Source organism: Cavia porcellus, unplaced genomic scaffold (genome assembly GCF_034190915.1).
Source record: "Cavia porcellus strain 051 isolate PalLab524CR breed Dunkin Hartley unplaced genomic scaffold, mCavPor4.1 scaffold_25, whole genome shotgun sequence".
Lineage (NCBI taxonomy): Eukaryota > Metazoa > Chordata > Mammalia > Rodentia > Caviidae > Cavia > Cavia porcellus.
The window spans coordinates 20,788,630-20,807,735 of record NW_026947508.1 but is presented as its reverse complement, the minus strand read 5'-3'; the positions used below and the strand labels follow the sequence as shown (position 1 = coordinate 20,807,735).

The 19,106-nt window shown below is 55.3% G+C and overlaps 2 protein-coding genes across 7 annotated transcripts; both read left to right on the top strand.

The window, feature by feature from the left end:
• Positions 1-2,492: 2,492 nt before the first annotated feature.
• Fcn3 (ficolin 3) lies at positions 2,493-7,063 on the top strand. The gene is given in 9 exon segments (XM_063235119.1): positions 2,493-2,594; positions 2,863-2,953; positions 3,199-3,341; positions 3,625-3,643; positions 3,861-3,894; positions 4,112-4,241; positions 5,084-5,211; positions 5,295-5,433; positions 6,535-7,063. Coding segments are annotated over 9 exon segments (945 nt in total). The 3' UTR covers positions 6,694-7,063.
• A 1,511-nt stretch (positions 7,064-8,574) lies between these two features.
• Map3k6 (mitogen-activated protein kinase kinase kinase 6) lies at positions 8,575-19,061 on the top strand. 6 transcript variants are annotated; one of them, XM_063235853.1, is made up of 30 exons: positions 8,782-8,917; positions 9,936-10,103; positions 10,288-10,427; positions 10,516-10,539; positions 10,814-11,004; positions 11,102-11,270; positions 11,598-11,704; positions 12,135-12,305; positions 12,410-12,522; positions 12,814-12,973; positions 13,196-13,358; positions 13,438-13,563; positions 13,666-13,715; positions 13,790-13,885; positions 14,061-14,154; positions 14,236-14,369; positions 14,499-14,626; positions 14,869-15,005; positions 15,321-15,426; positions 15,596-15,753; positions 15,852-16,044; positions 16,132-16,270; positions 16,561-16,720; positions 16,850-17,026; positions 17,279-17,384; positions 17,611-17,767; positions 17,852-17,964; positions 18,058-18,209; positions 18,483-18,559; positions 18,772-19,061. In XM_063235853.1, exons 3-30 carry the CDS (start codon positions 10,368-10,370, stop codon positions 18,860-18,862), a joined length of 3,552 nt encoding a protein of 1,183 aa, XP_063091923.1. In that variant the 5' UTR covers positions 8,782-8,917; positions 9,936-10,103; positions 10,288-10,367; the 3' UTR covers positions 18,863-19,061. The 6 variants fall into 6 exon arrangements, with proteins under 6 accessions (XP_003471333.1, XP_023421443.1, XP_013009442.1 ...); XM_003471285.5 differs by lacking the exon at positions 9,936-10,103 and having other exon boundaries at positions 8,575-8,917; positions 18,136-18,209; XM_023565675.2 differs by lacking the exon at positions 9,936-10,103 and having other exon boundaries at positions 8,575-8,917.
• The last annotated feature ends 45 nt before the right edge of the window (positions 19,062-19,106 follow it).

Sequence of the window (19,106 nt, the reverse complement as noted above, 5' to 3'; positions counted from 1 at the left end):
TCTGTGAACTTACTATGAATGCACACAACACAAAGTGGGATCATGGTTTTCTATGACTTCACTGCCGTCATTACAGATCAGATTCGCCTGTGACTTGTCCAGACAGTCATTTTGCCTGGATTCTATCAATGGCTGTTTGGGTCATTTTCACACTGACGTGTGTGGCGAGGTGAGAGCTAGGGATGAAAGCAGAGCTCCTGCATACTAGGCAAGTGCTCACCACTGAACGACACCCCAACATTCCTAAGCAGCATGTTGAACAGGCTGGTGTGAGGACCCTGGTGTGCATGTGCAGGGTTTTAGGGAGGACAAATCCTAGACTAGAATGGCAGTGTCAGGGTACACTCAGGGACCCATCCTGTTAGGCAGATCAGGCTTCCACTTCCCCTGACGCCTCTATATCACCTGTCTCTACCCCCACCAGCATAGGCCTGGTGTGCTAGGGCAATCGTTCCCCAAAGTGTTGTAGTCAGGGGTTGTGAGGAGAACAATTAGGACACAGAATTCATAATATTTTATGATGGTCACCCAGAGTTAAACACAAAGTGCAGGAAATCTGTCCACAATACTAAAGACCCAGAATATTCAGCCAAGGGCCTGGATCCCTAAGCAATGTCCTGCAAGAGTCCAGCTGAAGACCTAGATCCCATGGCAATGCCTCCCATGAGTCCAACTAGGGGTCTACAGCTCACAACAAGGACTCACGCCAGTCTATTGTAGAGATCTGCTGGGAAAGCCTCAAGGTCAGTGGTGGAAGCCAGAAAGTCTATGCCAACGGATCAAGGAGCTGTGCCAGTCAGTTGAGGGTTCTTTCCTGGAGCCAAGAAGTCACACTGAAAACAAGAACCAGGGCTGCCCTGAAAAGTACCACAGCCATCCTCAGTGACAAGGCGGTCCCAAGCTCCTCTAATGATGAGAACAGTTGAATACATGTCAGAAAGTTAGCGTGACAAGCTTCTCCTGAAGATTAAATGGCATACCCTTTCCCCTCTGGAATCAGGAAGTGATGCTCAATGTAAGGGCCAGAGCTCCCCCAAAGTGAAGCACAGCCACTGTCACTGATAAGGTCCTGAGCTCCACCTATGATAATGGCCAAATTCATATCAGAGAAGCCAGCATGATGAGCTCATCCAAGAGAACCAATGGCTCAAAACAGCAACACTTAGGAGAATCCAAAACGCTCAGCTCCTCTTCTCAATATCTCTATTTATGCTGGCAACTTTCTTCAGGTAGGCAGGCCATCCACACACAGCACCATGCTGATTTAATTCAGCTGGTGTTAAAAGCTGACTACCAGGGGCTGGGGATTTAGCTCAGCGGCATAAGCACCTGCCTTGCTAGCAGGCGGTCGTGAGTTCGATCCCTGGTACCGATAAAAATGAAAAAGACAAAAAAAAAAAAAAAAAAGCTGACTACCAGTTTTTAATCCATAACACTGAGGATGCTTTTGCCTGGTGGGTAGCACAGGACTTGGGTAAAAACTCTGTGGCTCTGGGTTTGTAGGTGGCAAAGTCAACAAAAGTCATGTCCCAACTCTGGGCTTCGGATTGGATTGTCTCCTCCTCCATTCATTTAACATATGCATGTAGATGCTGGGCACGTGGCCCACACCTGCAATCCCAGCTCTCAGGGCGCTCAGGGGAGCATTGTCACGAGTTCAAAGCCAACCTGGAGTACATAGTGAGTTCAAGGCCAGGCTGAACTACATAGTGAGACCCTATCTCAAAAACAAAATGAATGTATGTATAAATTAAAAATACATAAGTACATAGGCATGCAACACACTTGGGTGTAGGTATGGAACTCAGAGCCCTGTGTGTACAAGAAGCACATTGTCTATCACCAAGCTATACCTGCATCCAGTTAGAGTGCTGAGCCCCAAGCCCCTGCTTTGCACCAGGCATATGACCCACGGCAAGAGCGAGGCCTCAGAAAATTGGAGATGATGTACAACCCACACTCAGCATGACCTCTGAGTGCAGCAGTGCCTCATAAATAGTAGCAATGTCACAATTTTTATTTTTTTAGTGGTGCCAGGGTATGGCACCTGCTAAGCAAGTGCCTTAAGCAGTGGACCCTAGTAATACTGTTAACAAGGCCCCGAAAGGGCCAAGATAGTAAAAACAGCCTTAGGGCTGGACCTTCATGGACAGGTTGGACATGAAAAAGAATTCCAGATGGAAAGCACAAAATGAGCTAAGGTTAAAGGTCAGAAAATCGAGTGAGGGTGGTGGCACCTGCCTCTAACCCTAGCACTCTGGAAAGGTAAGGCAGGAGGATTGCAAGATCCAGCCCAGTCTCGGCAGATTAGCAAGATTCTATCTAAAAATTTTTTTAAATAATAAAATAAAATAAAAATAAAAAAATAAAAGTGCTGGGGATGTAGCTCAGTGATAGAGTACTTGCCTAGCATGTGTGAGACCTTGGGTTTAATTCCCAGTGTCATAAATAGATAAACAGGAAAAGCCATATGAATGCAGAGATCTGGAGAGATGGCTGGGACGCTTGGAATCCACCTGGACAAGACAGGAACAATGTCTGTTCTCTCTGGGCTGACAGAGGAAATGTCCCACCCCCTGGCGGCTCCGGCCTGGGTGGGGTGTCCCCCGGGACAATGAGAGGAAGTTTTGCTCCAGGTTCTGTAATCATTTTGGCTCCTTATAAAAGCTGAAATCTTCCAGGCGTGGTGGCTCACACCTGTAATCCCAGCACTGGGGAGGCTGAGGCAGGAAGATTGAGGCTGAGTTGAGACCAGCCTGGGCTACAAAGTGAGCTCAAGCCCAGCCTGAACTGCATAGCGAGACCCTGTCTCAAAATGCCAAAAAAAAAAAAGCACTGAAATCTTCACTCGGATGAATCCAGCAAGATGGGCGTACTGTGGACACCACTGTCTTTGTTCTTCCTATTTGGGGGCCTGCTTCCCTGAGGACCCAGGAACACCCCAGATGCCCAGGCAGGAGCTGAGGATGCTCTCTGTTACCCCACCTCTCAACCCTCCCTGTCCCAAGGAGCAGGGTGGCAGTTTGACAGTCTGGGTTCTGTATGCAAATATATGCATAAAGGATAGAAACAGTACAAACCCTTCCCCATCAGCAGCAAGCATCCTGCCAGCAGGAATGTGGACGTGAGACTAAACTGTAGAGGGCTCTGGGAGAGACACACCCACCCTGTGCCCGCTGACACCACGTCTCCCTGCAGATCCCAGGGAACTGGAAGCCAGCAAAATTGTTCTCCCACCCAGTTGTCCTGGAACCCCAGGAAGTCCTGGGGAGAAAGGAGCTCCAGGTCCCCAAGGTGACAGATGCTGGGGAGGTGGCCGGGCCCTTGGGGAACCTGGGGAGGCTAGAAATGTAGCCGTCGCTGTCCAGACTGAGGAACCTCCTCTGTGCCAGGCACCAGATGGGCAGGTGTCCGGCATCCTAAGACCTTCAGGTAGGTGGTGGTGTCCCCATTTTGCTGAAGGGAAATGAGGCTCAGAGAGGGTGTGGTTTTTTGCCTCCAAATAGAAAGGAAAGGATAAAAATGAGATTGGAACCTTTTGGCTCCAAGCCCCTTGTTTCTTTTGGTCCTGGGACTCAGGACTCAGGGCATCTCTGTTTCAGGGATTTCAGGGCCACTGGCAAGATGGGTCCCAAGGGTGAGCCAGCTGAGTGAATGGGGTTGGTACTGCCCACCTTTTTTTGTCCCAAGACTAGAGGGGTGGAATGTCTCTGTGACTGCCACTCAGCAGTGGGCCATGATTGCCCACCCACTGAGGGTGGGGAGGTAGACACAGTGGGGAGAATTAGGAGAAGAGCCTGAACCCTCATCCCAGTAGGGGTATTTGGACCTCAGAGCCAACACCTGGTCCTTCCCTGGGACGGGAGATCCGGGGAATATGTTCCGGTGCCGTGATGATGAGGTGGCCTTCACAGGAGTCAGTGCCTTGGTGATGCAGAGCCTCAGATGTGGCTCCACTCTGCCCCGCAGCCCTCCCTAGAGCTCCACTTCAGGAGCCCAAGGGAGTCAGAAGACCTCCCAGAGGCCCACACTTGTTCCAGTGTCGAGTGGTGGGGTTTGAGGAATAATGTACCCCCACCCCCTACTCCACCCAGTGTATCTCCCCTTTCCCAGGCCCCAGGAGCTGTCAGGAGTTGCTGAGGCAGGGCGCCACCTTGAGTGGCTGATATCACTTGTGTCTGCCCGAGAGCAGGATCCTCCCAGTGTTTTGTGCCATGGACACCGCAGGGGGCCGCTGGCTGGTGAGTAGGGGGTGGCTGTGAGCACTTCTCCCCTCAGCCTCTAGGGGGAGCTAGCGCCCACTGGGACAAGGCATCCTTTAGAAGAATTCACAGACCCCTAACTGCAGTGAGAATATGACCCGTATAGTACTGGCAGTGAAAAGTGGCAACAGTGGAATGAGAGATACTTAGGTTAAAAAATATTTGAAGGGGCTGGGGATTTAGCTCAGCGGCATAAGCACCTGCCTTGCAAGCACATGGTCCTGAGTTCGATCCCTGGCACCGATAAAAAAAATTTTAAAAATTTGAAGGACAGTTTGGTTTGGACAGGGAAGGCAAGAGAACAGCAGGGTAGAGTCAAGCCCAGGTTTGGGCCTCTGGGAGTGACATCTCCACTTTAAATATTTTAATGCTTTTTATTTTTCCCAAACAGGGTCTCATTATGTAGCTCAGGTTGACCTTGAACTTTCAGCAGTCCTGCCTAAGCCTCCTAAGTGCTGGGGTTACAGGTGTCACCACACTCCTAGCTAAATATTTTAATTTTTATCACAGTAAATTCAAGCAAGTTATTTTGAATCTGAGTCTCCTGGGGCCTGATGATGTGGAAGGTGATGTGCCCTTCCTCCTGGCACATACTGCCCCTCGCAGGGCCTCCATGTGTGGTAGAATGTTCAGTGTCACAGTGTGCAGTATACGCACAGGCAAAGCTTACGAGGAGGGCTCATGCTCATCTACAAGCCCCCAGCTGAAGGAAGGGAAGTGCCCCCCGGCCCTCACTGCCCAGTGGCCACTTCCCTTGCTCGCTCATCCCTACCTTGTGGCTGGAGCCATAGCTGGTGTGCCAGTCCCCTTGGGCTCCCCAGGTGTTCCAGAGGCGACAGGAGGGTTCTGTGGATTTCTTCTGTTCGTGGTCTTCTTACAAAGCAGATTTTGGGAGCCAGGAGTCTGAATCCTGGCTGGGGAATGAGAATTTGCACCAGCTCGCTCTGCAGGATGAGTTCCCTGTGGGGTGGAGGGACCCCCACCACCTTGGGATTTGAGGGGTCCACTATCCCAGCTCCACCTCTTCCTCCCAGGTACCTGGGAGCTTCCTGTAGAGCTGGAGGACTTTACCGGCAACCACTTCTTTGTGCACTATGAGACCTGCCTCCTTGGGGAGAAAGACCACTACCAGCTGGCACTGGGCAAGTTCTCAGAAGATACTGCCTGTGAGTGAGCTTCACTAATGGGCCCAGAGGAGTGGGTCCAGTGGAAAGGCTGGCTTCTTTTCCAGCACTGCCACTACGTCTACGAATGACCCAGGACAATCTTCCCTTCGGTAGCCTCAGTTTCCACGTCTGAGAAATGGCAATCCTGAGAAAAGGTGGCACAGGAGGGAAAGAATTGGGACCTTAGAGGAAAACAGCTTGAGTCCAACTCTGCCACTTGGTATGTGACCTTGGGCAAGTCCCTCCCTCATCAGAGCCTCAGTTTCTTCCTCTATAAGACTAGTGAGGCAGCAACATAGTGGTGTGAGTGCTCCCACAGACTCTGTTAAGTGTTAGTGTTCTGTTAAGTGTTAGTGTCCTCTCTGCTCTGGGAGAGGAACCAGGAGCAGCAGTGAATGCTGAAAGGCAGAAGTGGTGATGGGGAGGGGCCTTAGGGGAGCCCCCCTTCTTGCTGGGGCACCCGAGAGCTTCCTCCTGGCACAGCTGTTCAGGCTGCTGACCATAACTGTGATGAGACAAAAGAACTAGAGGGAAGGGGCTGGGGATTTAGCTCAGCAGCATAAGCTCCTGCCTTGCAAACAGGTGGTCATGAGTTCGATCCCTGGTACTGATAAAAAAAGCCAAAAAAAAAAAAAGAGCTAGAGGGAAGCTTGGATTCTGGAAGGATAAGGCAGGGGAAGGAGCAGGTAGCTTGAGAGCTAGACAGCCCTGAGTTCAAGTCTCACTGCCCCTGATGAGCTGAGTGACTCTGGGCAAAACATCCTTGGTGCTGTTCTTGTCTCAAGGGGCCTGATATCATCTGCCAGTTAAAAATCTCCAAGAATGAGCCAGGGATGGTGGCTCATGCCTGTAATCCCACATCTGGGAGGCTGAGGCAGGAGGATTGTTGTAGGTTCCAGACCAGCCTGAGCTACAAAGTGAGTTCAAGGCCAGCCTGATCTGCATAGTGAGACCCTGTCTCAAAAGACACCAACAAAGGCTGGGGATTTAGCTCAGCGGCATAAGCACTTGCCTTGCAAGCAGGCAGTCGTGAGTTCGATCCCCGGTACCGATAAAAAGGGAAAAGACAAAAAACAAAACAAAACAAAACAAACCCTCCATGAATGCCAGGCATGGTTTGGGGTGCTAAAGCAGATGCTGACCAGGATTCAAAGGAGGGCAACTGTGCAGTGACTGCCCATGGTGCCTGGTGGTATGGATCCTGCTACCATTCTAATCTCAATGGGCTCTATACAGTGTCTACTTGCCCCCAAGTGCGGCATTGACTGGGGCTCAGGCCAACGTGTGAACCACAACTACCACAAGGTTAAGATTCGCTAGGGCAGCCTTATCTGTTCTGTGCAGCTTCCGGACCCTCAGCCACCTCCCCACTGCCAACGGCCTCTGCTTCCCTGTCTACATCTAAAAATAAATCATTTTAATCCTTTCCTGGCTTTTGGGACTCTCACTTACTGGGCAAAAAACCCTAAAAGGCAGAACAGGGATATAAATTCCCATAATTCTCAACTGTCTTCTAATCAGGAAGATGGAAGGGACAGCCTTCTAAGGTAATGAGGCTTCTGTCCCCAGAAGTGTGTAAGAGAAGGCCAAAGGGGTTTCCAGGAGGGAGACTAGCAGGAATTCAAGCATTTTTGGTTCACCCGAGTCATTTGGCAAGTGAACAGTTTTTGTTGTGTTTTTTAAGACAGGATCTCACTAGTTCAGGCTGGACTTCAACTCCTTATATAGCTCAGGCTGGACTTCAACTCCTTATATAGCTCCCTATGAAGCTGGCCTCAGTCTTGTGCTGATCCTCCTGCCTCAGCCTCCCAAGAGCTAGCATTATAGGTATGCGCCTCTACAACCAGCCAAGTGAACAGTTTTGTAGCAGGAATTGCACAACTTTCTGACACTCTCTGTCGCTCATGCTTGTCCTTGTAGATTATTTGTTTTCCGCTTCAGCCTCTGTTATGGGCCAAGTTCTCACCCTTGCTGCTTCTCTCGAGGGGAGCTGGTTTGAACTCTGGGTCAGACCAAGGAAGGTGCATTTTTCTTCCATGAGGCAACAAAGCAACAAAACAACAGTCACCAAGCTAGCAATTATTGAGCAGTTCATTTGCCCAAAGCCACATCAATATTAAGTGGCGACAGAAACAAATAATTAAAAGTCTGACAGGTAGTCCTGCATTTGCAGCCTGCTCTGTCATGTGGCTGATTCTGGACAAGTTACTCAATCTCTTCCCCAGTTCCTGATTGCAAGGTCCACTGAGGTTTAAATCGGCTTGTTGCCTTGGTCACTAATGCACACTAAATATTTTTGGGGATGTGAAGTTGGGATGTAGCTGGAGCCCAAAGGGTTGAGGTTTCTGAGGTCCTCCTTCAAGGGGTGGGTAGAGAAATGTTTACAGTGAAAAGTGCTTCTCAGGCTCCATTGTCATGTTCTGGGTAAAGTCAAAGGTCAGCAGGGCTCCACAGCAAGCTTAGTTCAGGGACAAGCAGTCCCCTGGCAAGAGCTCTGAAGCCAGGTCCCTCACTGGGCCTCAAGGATTCTGGACGCTCACTAATTCAACTCCCCGCGTACACCTGATGCTCTGAGCCGCACTCACTCAGCAGAGCTTGCTAGGCAGAGCCTTTGGGTCCAGCTCGTTCCCTATACCAGACCTGGATCTGCATCTTTGGAGCGCCTGCAGTGAGCAGTCCAGGGTGGTTTGCGTGAACAGGGGCACAGCTGTACCGGAAGCGGCCAGTGTCAGAGGTTCTGGCGGGAGAGGAGGGAGGGAAGAGGCCCAGTCCTTAGCTGCTGGGGAGCGGCGCTGCCCCAAGGCCGAGGGTGGAGCTTTCCTTGTCGGGAAAGGGCTGGGCTGGGCCTACAAGTGAGGGCAGGGTTGAGTGTCGGCCGAGCTTCCCAGAGCCACTGACTCTAAGCCGAAGATCGCGGGTATTCCCGAACCCAGTCTGGGATTTGAGATCCTCAAGAACCTTGCAAGTCTGAGCTGATTTCTCCCTGGACATCAGATTACGAACCAGGACCAGTCTCCGGACACCAGATCCTGTAGGAGATTCTCGGATCTCACCGGGATCCCAGCTCCCCAGATCCCTGGACTCACCGCGCAGGCTCCTCCTGCCCTGGCCGGGGTTCCAGGCGCCCGGCGCCTGAGCGCCCCCTCATGGCGGGGGTGTGTCCCGGGTCCGGGACCTTGGAGCGAGCAGGCAGCTGCTGGCAGGACCCGCTGGCCGAGGCGCTGAGCCGGGGTCGGCCGGTCGCAGCGCCCCCGGGCCGCAGCTGCGCGCGGAGCCGGCCCCTCAGCGTGGTCTACGTTCTGACCCTGGAGCCGCGGCCCGAGGTGGAACCTGGGGCGGGAACCGAGACGGAACCACTGCCCTTACGCTGCCTGCGCGAGGCCTGTGCGCAGCTCTCGGGGCCGCGGCCACCGCCACAGCTGCGTAGCCTGCCCTTTGGGACCCTGGCACTGGGTGACACCACCGCGCTGGATTCCTTCTACAATGCGGGTGAGCGCGGGGGCGGGGCGAGGGGCGGGGAGGGGCGGAGCTGCCGAGGGGTCTGGGGACCCACGGGGAGTTAGTTAGAGCTAAGGGACCCCAGGCTGTGACTGCAGTGGAGTTTAGGGGCAGTGTGGCTGAGCTCGCGAGCTGGAGATTCACCTGGCTCCAGAGTTCAGGGCTGGAGTGTAAGCGCACTTCAGTCGAGGCCCTGCCTTCCGAGTGGGCAGGGACGAGACCAGTTTAGAAACTCCAGGACCGGACTAAGAGAGGGGACAGGACTGTAGTTCTCAGGGAGCGATGGAGAACTCCAACTTCGGTTGATCCCACGCGGAGATTTTATTATCTTTAGTACTGGAGATTCAACCCAGGGCCTTCCCCCTGAGTTATTTCCCTAGCCCTATTTTAAAATTCTGAGACACGGTATCGTGAAATTGGCCATGTAAAACTCAAATTTGCAATCCTCTAGCTTCAGCTTCCCAGAATGTTGGGATTACTAGCGTGCGCCGCCACGCCCTGTTTCTTGTGGAGCTTTTGAGGATGAATCCTGGAGGGGAGTGTGGGGCCCGCTCCTGACAAGCTGGACTTTAGAAGTCCTAATTTTACAACTTCCAACGATCGGGCCCAAGAGGCGGAAAGAAAAGCAAGGGACCCATCCGGTCTGGGTTCTGGGAGAGGCAATTTCGCTTTGGAGACGCAGCCAAGAATAGGAGCGGCGGGGGCGGGGCGGGGCGGGGCGGGGAGGGGAGCCAGTTTTTCCCGCGTAGATCACGCCTTGCTCCCTCCAACCCGGATCTCCGCCCGGCTCCCTCCTCATTTGTTCATCTGAGAATCCGGGAACCATGCTTCCTGGATATCCATGGCATTGCAGCCTAAAAATGAAGGCTGACCCGTCCAGGAGGGCACAAAGACGCATATAGAGTCGTCAACTCACAAATCATACCCATGTTGACTCACACAACCCCCTGCAGATCTTGTCACACGAAGATACAGTGGGACACAGTGAGTTACACATACACACATACAGGTCCAGCTTTGTCTACACACTAACGGTGCCGGCTGCTTTGAAGAGACCAGATCCAGGCGACTTCCGCGTTTGCACCACTCCTGCACCCATAACAGGGTTTGAGCTGCAGCACTCCTGTGGCCGCCTCTGCCGGCACAGGGCTGCATCTGGCATGGGGAGCCCAGCCCAGTGAGTCCATCTCCTCCTCTGCAGCACTACAGCTGTCAGTGCTGGGGACTCTGCAAGGCCAACAGGCCTGAAACAGAGTTGGACTTGGCTGGAGTCCTACAGCAAGACAGGTACCCCCTCCCCCAGGCTCCTTCCCCACCAAGCGGGCCTTTGGGGCTCAAGGTCTGCACCTCTGTGCCCACAGATGTGGTGGTGCTGGAGGTGAGCAGCTCCCTGGCACAACCCTCCCTGTTCTACCACCTTGCCGTGCGTGAGAGCTTCAGCATGACCAACAACGTGCTCCTCTGCTCCCAGGCTGACCTCCCTGACCTGCAGGCCCTACGTGTAGGTGGCAGGTGGCTCATGGGGACAGATGCAGGGTTGGGGTAAAGCCTTCCCAGAATGCTAGTATCTGACTGTCTGCCTCCTGCAGGAGGATATTTTCCAGAAGAACTCGGTGAGCAGAGCCCATCTCTCACTCCAGTGTGCTTTTGACCTCTGCTATCAACTCTGACCTCCACTAACCTTCCTGCCTTTCTCAGTTACCTCTGACCTCCTGAAGGCGCCCTGGCACCCAAGTGGCTCTCTATTCCCTATGGCCTCCTTTATGAAATGTGGTCCTTTCCTACTATTCTAATCCTCACTGGTACTAACTTCAGACCCCCTCTCTGTTCCTCTCTAACTCTGTGCTGACCTCTGACCCCCACTAACTCCTGCCTCCCTCCCACCAGGACTGTGCTGGCAGCTACACACTGATCCCTTATGTGGTGACGGCCACTGGTCGGGTGCTGTGTGGTGATGCAGGCCTCCTGAAGGGCCTGGCTGATGGGCTGGTACAGGCTGGGGTGGGCACCGAGGCCCTGCTCACTCCCCTGGTGGGCCGGCTTGCCTGCCTACTGGAGACCACCTCCACGGACTCCTGGTAATGGGGGCTCTCAGGGAGGGTGCACCAGGAGGAGGCTGGACTGAGGGACAGGCCCTCCATTCTCTCTCCCTCCTTCTCCTGGCCTGGGCATCAGTGGCTATTTCCGGGAGACCATTCGGCAGGCTATCCGGCAGGCTCGGGAGCGGTTCAGTGGGCAGCAGCTTCGGCAGGAACTGGCTCGCCTGCAGCGGAGACTGGACAGTGTGGAGCTGCTGAGCCCTGACATCGTCATGAACCTGCTGCTGTCCTACCGCGATGTGCAGGTCTGTGGTGTTCAGGGAGGAGAGCAGGTAGTGGACATTTTGCTATCAGGCAAACCCAAGCTCCTGTCTGTGTCAGTTGTGGCTCTGAGCAAATTATCTCACTTCTCTGAGCCTCAGTTTTCAGATTCATAGCAGGGATGCTGATGTTATTGCCCCCAGGGGAGTTGTAGGTGGGGAACACCAGTGTGGGCACACAGTGGCTTCTAGGGCCTAAGGGAGGTGTGCAGAGAGAAAAGAATGATGTGAGAGGTGACAGGACCCTGGTTCAGCGTTCTCAGGGCTTACAGCTTATCGTGCTAGGACCGGACTGGCTGTTCCCTCCTGCAGGATTACTCAGCCATCATTGAGCTGGTGGAGACGCTGCAGGCCTTGCCCACCTGTGATGTGGCCGAGCAGCACAATGTCTGCTTCCACTACACGTTTGCTCTCAACCGGTGAGTGCTGGAACAAAGCTTGGGTCAGAGCCACACAAGATCTCTGTGGCCCGGATTTCTGCTCTGTGAGATCACTGTTGTTTGTCCATTGCTCTTGTGGGAATTTTCTGACCAGGGTACTGGTGTCAGAAGGCTGCTGTTGTTCTGGGTTACTGCTGTCTGGTGGGTACAGGGAAGTGATATACCCCTGGTATGGTCACAGCAGTGCCTTATAGTCATTGCAATTGAGAATCCCTTCTATCTTTCTGCTTCTTCTATCTTTCTGTTTGCAATTGAGGATCCCTTTTATCTGGGGTCACTACCATCAGTGCTGACCAGGTTCAGTGTCATTTTGGGGTCATTGTCAGACCCTTGGAGGGGCCCCTGCTGTTTAGGGCCTAGAGGATCAGGGCCATCAGGCAAGTGCTCATCCCATGTCCCCCTCCCATAGGAGGAACAGGCCTGGGGACCGGGAGAAAGCACTAGCTGTGCTGCTGCCTCTGGTACAGCTCGAGGGCTCCGTGGCACCTGATCTGTACTGCATGTGTGGCCGGGTCTACAAGGACATGTTCTTCAGCTCTGGTTTCCAGGACACGGGGCATCTGGAGCAGGCCTATCACTGGTAAGGAGCACAAGAGACAGGTCAGGAGGCTGAGCTACTAAGATGAGGGATGAGTGTATGGGTGTCCATCCAGTTCTGCGGCTCCTCACTGCGCCTGACTGCAGGTACCGCAAGGCCTTTGACGTGGAACCCAGCCTGCACTCGGGCATCAACGCAGCCGTGCTCCTCATCGCAGCAGGGCAGCAATTTGAGGACTCCGAGGAACTCCAGCTCATAGGTGAGCCCAATCCTAGTCCTCTGTCCCCTCCTAAGGCCCAGAGGGAAGAGGACAGGGAGACAGAACCATGGGCAGGAGCTAAGGCTAAATTCATCCCTTTTGGACTGTTCTGCCCATGCTCACACTGGGATTCTCACAACCATTCCCAAGCTCACACGTGTATCCATCACACAGTGAATCCCTTATCTGTTTGAGCCCAAACCCTCACCTGTGCCTGGGCTCCTACTTCCACCCGAGATGTGCCCTCCGCCTGCAGCCACACTCATTGGAGCCTGTGCACCTCTCCCCCAGGCATGAAGCTGGGCTGTCTGCTGGCCCGCAAAGGCTGTGTGGAGAAGATGCAGTATTACTGGGATGTAGGTTTCTACCTGGGAGCCCAGATCCTTGCCAATGACCCTATCCAGGTGGTGCTGGCTGCAGAGCAGCTGTACAAGCTCAATGCCCCCATATGGTAGGTGGCCCCTTCTGCATTCCTGGCCTGGCCTTGGGCTATCAGCTTCTGCACCGGAATCCGCTAGCACTTTAGCCTGAACCCCAAGCCATGACCTAACCACTTACAGACCAGAGCCCATGTTCTGGCTGCAGCCAAGCCAGTCTACTCCTCCTCACAGTGGCAGATGGTTCCTGAGCTGAGCTGAGCTGAGCTGAGCGGAGGACATGACTGTGCCCCCAGGTACCTGGTGTCAGTGATGGAGACCTTCCTGCTCTACCAGCACTTCCGACCCACGCCAGAGCCCTCTGGAGGACCCCTGCTGCGGGCTCACTTCTGGCTGCACTTCTTGCTGCAGTCCTGCCAGCCATTTAAGACAGCCTGTCCCCAGGAAAACCAGTGTTTGGTGAGGCCCGTGGTCATGGAGCCTGGGGGGGGGGGGTGAAGCCCTTCTGACCCACCCTTGACCCCCGCTGCTGCCATAGGTACTGGTCCTGGAGATGAACAAAGTGCTGCTGCCAGCAAAGCTCGAGGTTCAGGGGACAAACCCCGTGAGCGCTGTGAGCCTAGGCCTGCTGGAGCCGGGGGCCCAGGGGACCCAGGGGACCCAGGTGAATGATGGCTGAGCTCCCTCTCTCAAGGCTATGCACCTCCCCCTTTGAGTCTCTCTCCCACCCCCAGCTGCCCTCCTCTAAAACCTTTTTTATTCGCAGGAGGAGCCCTCCAGCTGGACCTTCCCAGTGGCCTCCATCTGCGGAGTCAGGTGAGAGGCGGATCTTGGAGTGTTCGGCCTCCAGGCCGCCCTGCCCTCCCTATCTCCTGCCTCTTCTTTTCCAGCGCCTCCAAGCGCGATGAGCGCTGCTGTTTCCTCTACGCTCTTCCTCCGGCCCAGGACGTCCAGCTGTGCTTCCCCAGCGTCGGGCACTGCCAGTGGTGCGCTCAGCCTTTCGGTCTGGTCCGGGTACCCTGGGCCGGCTCGCCCCGAGAAAGGAGGGGAAAGGAAGGGACCACACCTCTCCCTAGGGCTCTGGGTGAGGAAGGGGACTGTTCGTTTGCAGTTTGCACCCCAGATTCTCCTCCCACGGCCTCAACTGCAACCCGCCCCCAGGTTCTGCGGCCTCATCCAGGCCCTGGTGAAGAAGAATCCGGATTCCATTGCGCCCGCGGAGGAGGCGGCGGGCCGCGTGGGGGAGGTGCTCGAGGTGAGGGCGTGGGTCTGAGGGCCGGGGAGGGAAGGGCTGAGTTGAGGGCTCAGCTGAACCCCGGCGCCTGGCGCTCCGCAGTTTGACTACGAATACGCCGAGAATGGTGAGCGGCTGGTACTGGGCAAGGGCACCTACGGCGTGGTGTACGCAGGCCGCGATCGCCACACGCGGGTGCGCATCGCCATCAAAGAGATCCCGGAGCGGGACAGCAGGTGAGCTGTGCGAGAGCCGAGGGCCGGTGCAGACCTGGAGTGGTGGACGCAGGAGAGGGGCTGAGGGGCGCGGGCTCTGGGGCGGGGCCTGGCCGTTCCGGACTCGGCGGGCATCTCCCCCTCCGCCAGATTCTCCCAGCCCCTTCACGAAGAGATTGCCCTCCACAAACGCCTCCGCCACAAGAACATCGTGCGCTATCTGGGCTCTGCCAGCCAGGGCGGCTACCTCAAGATCTTTATGGAGGAAGTGCCTGGAGGTACCGGCTCTGTGTGGGAGGGGAGTGAAACCCCAGGTGTGGGGCACAGGGGTGGGGCAGGAGGGTGGAGAACCCTCGGGGGGATGAACCCTAGTGCGTGTGGGTGGCTGTGCCCAGAATTAGCTGACAGATTGGTATTGGGTGTTGGAGGAGTCTGGGCCACGGCATGGGTGTATCTGGGCCTTGAGCAAAGATGTGAGTGGAGTGAGCACCAACCATGAACTTGAACTGTGTCCACACAGGCAGCCTGTCTTCCTTGCTCCGCTCAGTGTGGGGCCCCCTGAAGGACAATGAGAGTACTATCAGTTTCTACACCCGCCAGATCCTACAGGGACTCAGCTACTTGCACGACAACCGCATTGTGCACCGGGACATCAAGGTGGGCTCTGGCGCTGGCTTACCTGGCGGTGGGATTGGGGAACCAAGGTTCCAGACAGAGACTGGCAGTTTAGATTCAGTGGGAAGGGCCTTTGCAAAAAGTGAAGAAATCATCAAAGAGTTTCCTTAAAGGAGAGAGGTTCAGATATGAAAAATAAACAGGCACCAGGTCCCAGAGGGAATTATAAGTGGGATGGCAGGGGGAGGATGTTGGCATAGGGTGGGCCACGCTGAAGTCTACAGATGTGATGGGTGTCTAGTTCTGTGGCAGGGACCCAGCCCAGTGTCCACTAAGCACAGTGTCCACTCCATTCAGGGGGACAATGTGCTGATCAACACTTTCAGTGGGCTGCTCAAGATTTCTGACTTTGGCACTTCCAAGCGGCTAGCAGGAATCACACCCTGCACAGAGACTTTTACAGGTACCAGGGTGTGGGAATGGTGAGTGGGGATTCCAGCTCTTAGAGCCCTCTAGGGTACTGGGTTTTCTGGGCATGGAGTTAAAGTTCTAACAAGGGATGAAATCCAGGGCAGCTAACTGGGCCCAGGGTGTGTGTGTGTGCTCCATTATTACTCTTACCCCCATTCTAGGGACCCTGCAGTATATGGCCCCAGAAATCATTGACCAGGGTCCACGAGGGTATGGAAAGGCAGCTGACATCTGGTCATTGGGCTGCACTGTAATTGAGATGGCCACAGGTCGCCCGCCCTTCCATGAACTAGGGAGCCCACAGGCTGCCATGTTTCAGGTAAGACTCGCTTGGGCCTGGCCCATGGAGGCTGAGTGGGGCTCATCTGGGCCTTGAACACCTCTAATCTTGACTCTTACTTGTCCTCCCCACTCTAGGTGGGCATGTATAAAGTGCATCCACCAATGCCCAATTCTCTGTCAGCTGAGGCCCAAGCCTTCCTCCTCCGAACTTTTGAGCCAGACCCCCGCCTCCGAGCCAATGCCCAAGCACTGCTGGAAGACCCCTTCCTGCAGCCTGGGAAGAGAAGCCGCAGCCCCAGCTCTACTCGGCAAGCTCCTCAGCCCTCAGGTGCAATGGGGTGGAGACAGTGAGCAGGCTGGAGAGCCTAGGAGCCGTGCAGGTGAGAGCATTGACAACTTGTTCCTCCATCACCAGATGCCTCTTCAGCTGGCCCCACTCAGTCAGCCGACATGACCACCCAGTCCCAGACATTCCCTCGGCCTCAGGCACCCTCTCAGCACCCACCCAGCCCTCCAAAGCGCTGCCTCAGCTATGGCGACACCTGCCTGCTCCGGTGAGAGCCTGGGGTCCTAGAGAGGGTTCCCTTTGTAACCTTCCCTCCCTCCTGGAAAGCTGTGCTTGGGGACCTGTGCACCTTGACTGCTTACAAGGATGTATCTGCCTCCCTACTGCCTTCCTCAGATGCTTTAACTTGTATTTACTGTGCTGCCTTCCGCAGTGCTGGGTTTAATCTCCTTAGCCCTATGAAGTAGAATTAAAGTAACAGCCAGGATTTAAACCTTGCGGCAGAGGTAGCTGGATGCTATTGCCTGCCCTGCATTCATCGCTCCCCATTGCGCCTAGTGTGCCCGAGGAGCCCGGAGTGGAGGAGCCAACGTCCCCAGAGGAGAGCTCAGGTCTAAGCCTGCTGCACCAGGAGAGCAAGCGCCGGGCCATGCTCGCCGAGGTGCTGCAGCAGGAGCTGTCCACGCTGGCCGACAATCTGCGCCCGGAGCAGGAGCAGGTGGGCGGTCTGTCCGAGCGCCCCCTGGTGGTCGAGCACAGACAGGACTGCTGATGGTCTCTGGCCACCAGCCAGAATCTTTCCTACTCGGATAGGGACAGTCGCAGACCGCGTCTCTCTCCTTCTCAGGGTTCTCGTCTAAGCAGAACTCATGTGGAACAGCTGCTGCGCTGTCTCGGTGCGCACATCCACACCCCCAACCGCCGGCAGCTCGCCCAGGAGCTGCGGGCCCTGCAAGCACAGCTGCAGGCGCAGGGCCTCGGGCCTACGCTTCTGAGCGGACCGCTCTTCGCCTTCCCAGATGCGGTGAGGAAGCTTCCTTGCAGTTAGGGCTGCAGGTCCTAGAACAGGTCGTGAGCTCCCTGGGACTGGATGTTGGACATGACTCGATGTTTCGGAATTTCATATGCAGACGGGTGTCTGACCCGCCCCAGCTCTTCCCTGGACCCTGAGTCCGCCCACCCCGATTTTCTCTAGCAGAGACTTTCAAGGCTTTTCCCAGCCGCAGCCCCACCGGGGTTGTCAGCTATCTTAGCCGCGCCCTCTCTCTGCCTCCAGGTGAAGCAGATCCTCCGCCGGCGCCAGATCCGCCCACACTGGATGTTCGTGCTGGACTCGCTGCTCAGCCGCGCCGTTCGGGCGGCCCTGGCGGTGCTGGACCCCGGTAGGAGAGGTCACCGCCCGGCAGCCAGTGGGCGAGGCTGTGGCCCCGAGGAGGGTGTGGTCAGCACCACCTAGGAGATGGTGGGGAGCCTGTTAGGAGCCAGCTGTGACTAAATAGACATCTCCGGGACTGGCCCAGTCTGGTCCCTCCCAGAGTATGGCCCTCCAGGCGACAGTGTCAGGGGGTCCCAAACCGGTATCCTCTCTCACCCCACTCCGATTGGCAGAAGTGGAGAAAAAGACGGTCTCGCCAAAGTCAGAACAACTGAGCAAAGACGCAGAGTCGGAGCAGAAGCAGCAGGAGACGCGGCTCCCCGCAGAAACCGAGCAGTGCCCCCTGCCTCTGATAGTGCAGCTGGGCCTCTTTCGGGCTGAGACTGATCGGTAAGGACCAGCGCAATTACCTGTAGAACCTGCGTGGTCCTCAGCCCATTCCCCACCCCATTCTACTCTTTTACACTCTACCAGGCTTAGGAAGGTCCTGATGGAGAAGGAACGGGAGTGCCAGGCCTTGGTGCTCCGGGCACTACAGGGGATGAACAGGGAGGCCAGGACCTATGCCCTGGCCTCAGAGCCTCCAGGTAAGCCAGCCTGACTGGAGGAGGCGAGGGGGCGGGTGGCAGCTGTGAGGCACCACCAGGCTCATCCTCCAACTTTTTTCTTTTGGTACCGAGAAATGAACACCTGCCTGCCAGGCAGGTGCTGTACCACTGAGCTATATCCCGGCCCTTCATCCCCCGACTTCTTGACAGCATCTCTCACAAAGGATCAGAACCTTGTGCAGTGGCTACAGGACCTAGACGTGGATTCAGGGACCATCCAAACAGTGAGTGGGGGCTGCTGGTTGTCCTTGACCTCACTGACCAAAGACTCCATCTCTGTCCACCTTTCAGCACTTTTCACATTTCCCTCTGCTTGCAGAGACTCTTGATACTGGAAGAGTCCTTGATGTATCCCTACCCTGGTACAGATGGGAAAACTGAGGCCCAGAAACCAGTGTTGCTCTTCCTTAACATTTTGGTGATAGAACAGAACTAGTCCCTCGGTCTCTGGATACATTTATCTGTAATTTTATCTCTTTCTGTGGGTCCACAACCAGCTGCTGAACCACAGCTTCACCCTCCAAGCCTTGCTCACCTGTGCCACTCGAGATGACCTCCTCTACACCCGAATCAGGTACCCCTAGCCCTCCAGGGATGAACTGGGTACCCTCATGGCCGAATCTGGCCAGATCCTGCCCCCAGCTACAGGCCTGCCTAAGTTTCTCCCTGGAAACCACAGGGCCACCAGTGTTCTTTGAGGACAGAGGTGGCATTGGGCAGGCTATGGGTCCCAGAGAGAACTGAGGCCTTCTTCTGGCTGAGCCACATTGAGCCCTCTGCCCCCAGGGGAGGGATGGTATGCCGCATCTGGAGAGCCATCTTGGCACAGAGAGCAGGATCCATGTCAGGAACCCCGGGACCCCGAGAGGCTGAATGAGGGCAGCAGAGACAGGACAGACCCACAGATGGATGGAGAAATGGAGAAGACATGAAGCAGCTCCTGACACACCTGTCCCAGGACCCAGGGCAACTGCAGGAGGTGGGGCCAGAGTAGGCTCCGGGCCCAGCCCCAGTGTGGAGAACCAACTACGGGCACCCAGGTGCACCAAACACTATTAAACAGTACCCTTGTCTTAGCCCCTTCCGAAGGTGTGTGTGCTATCATGGGAGCATTCCTGGAG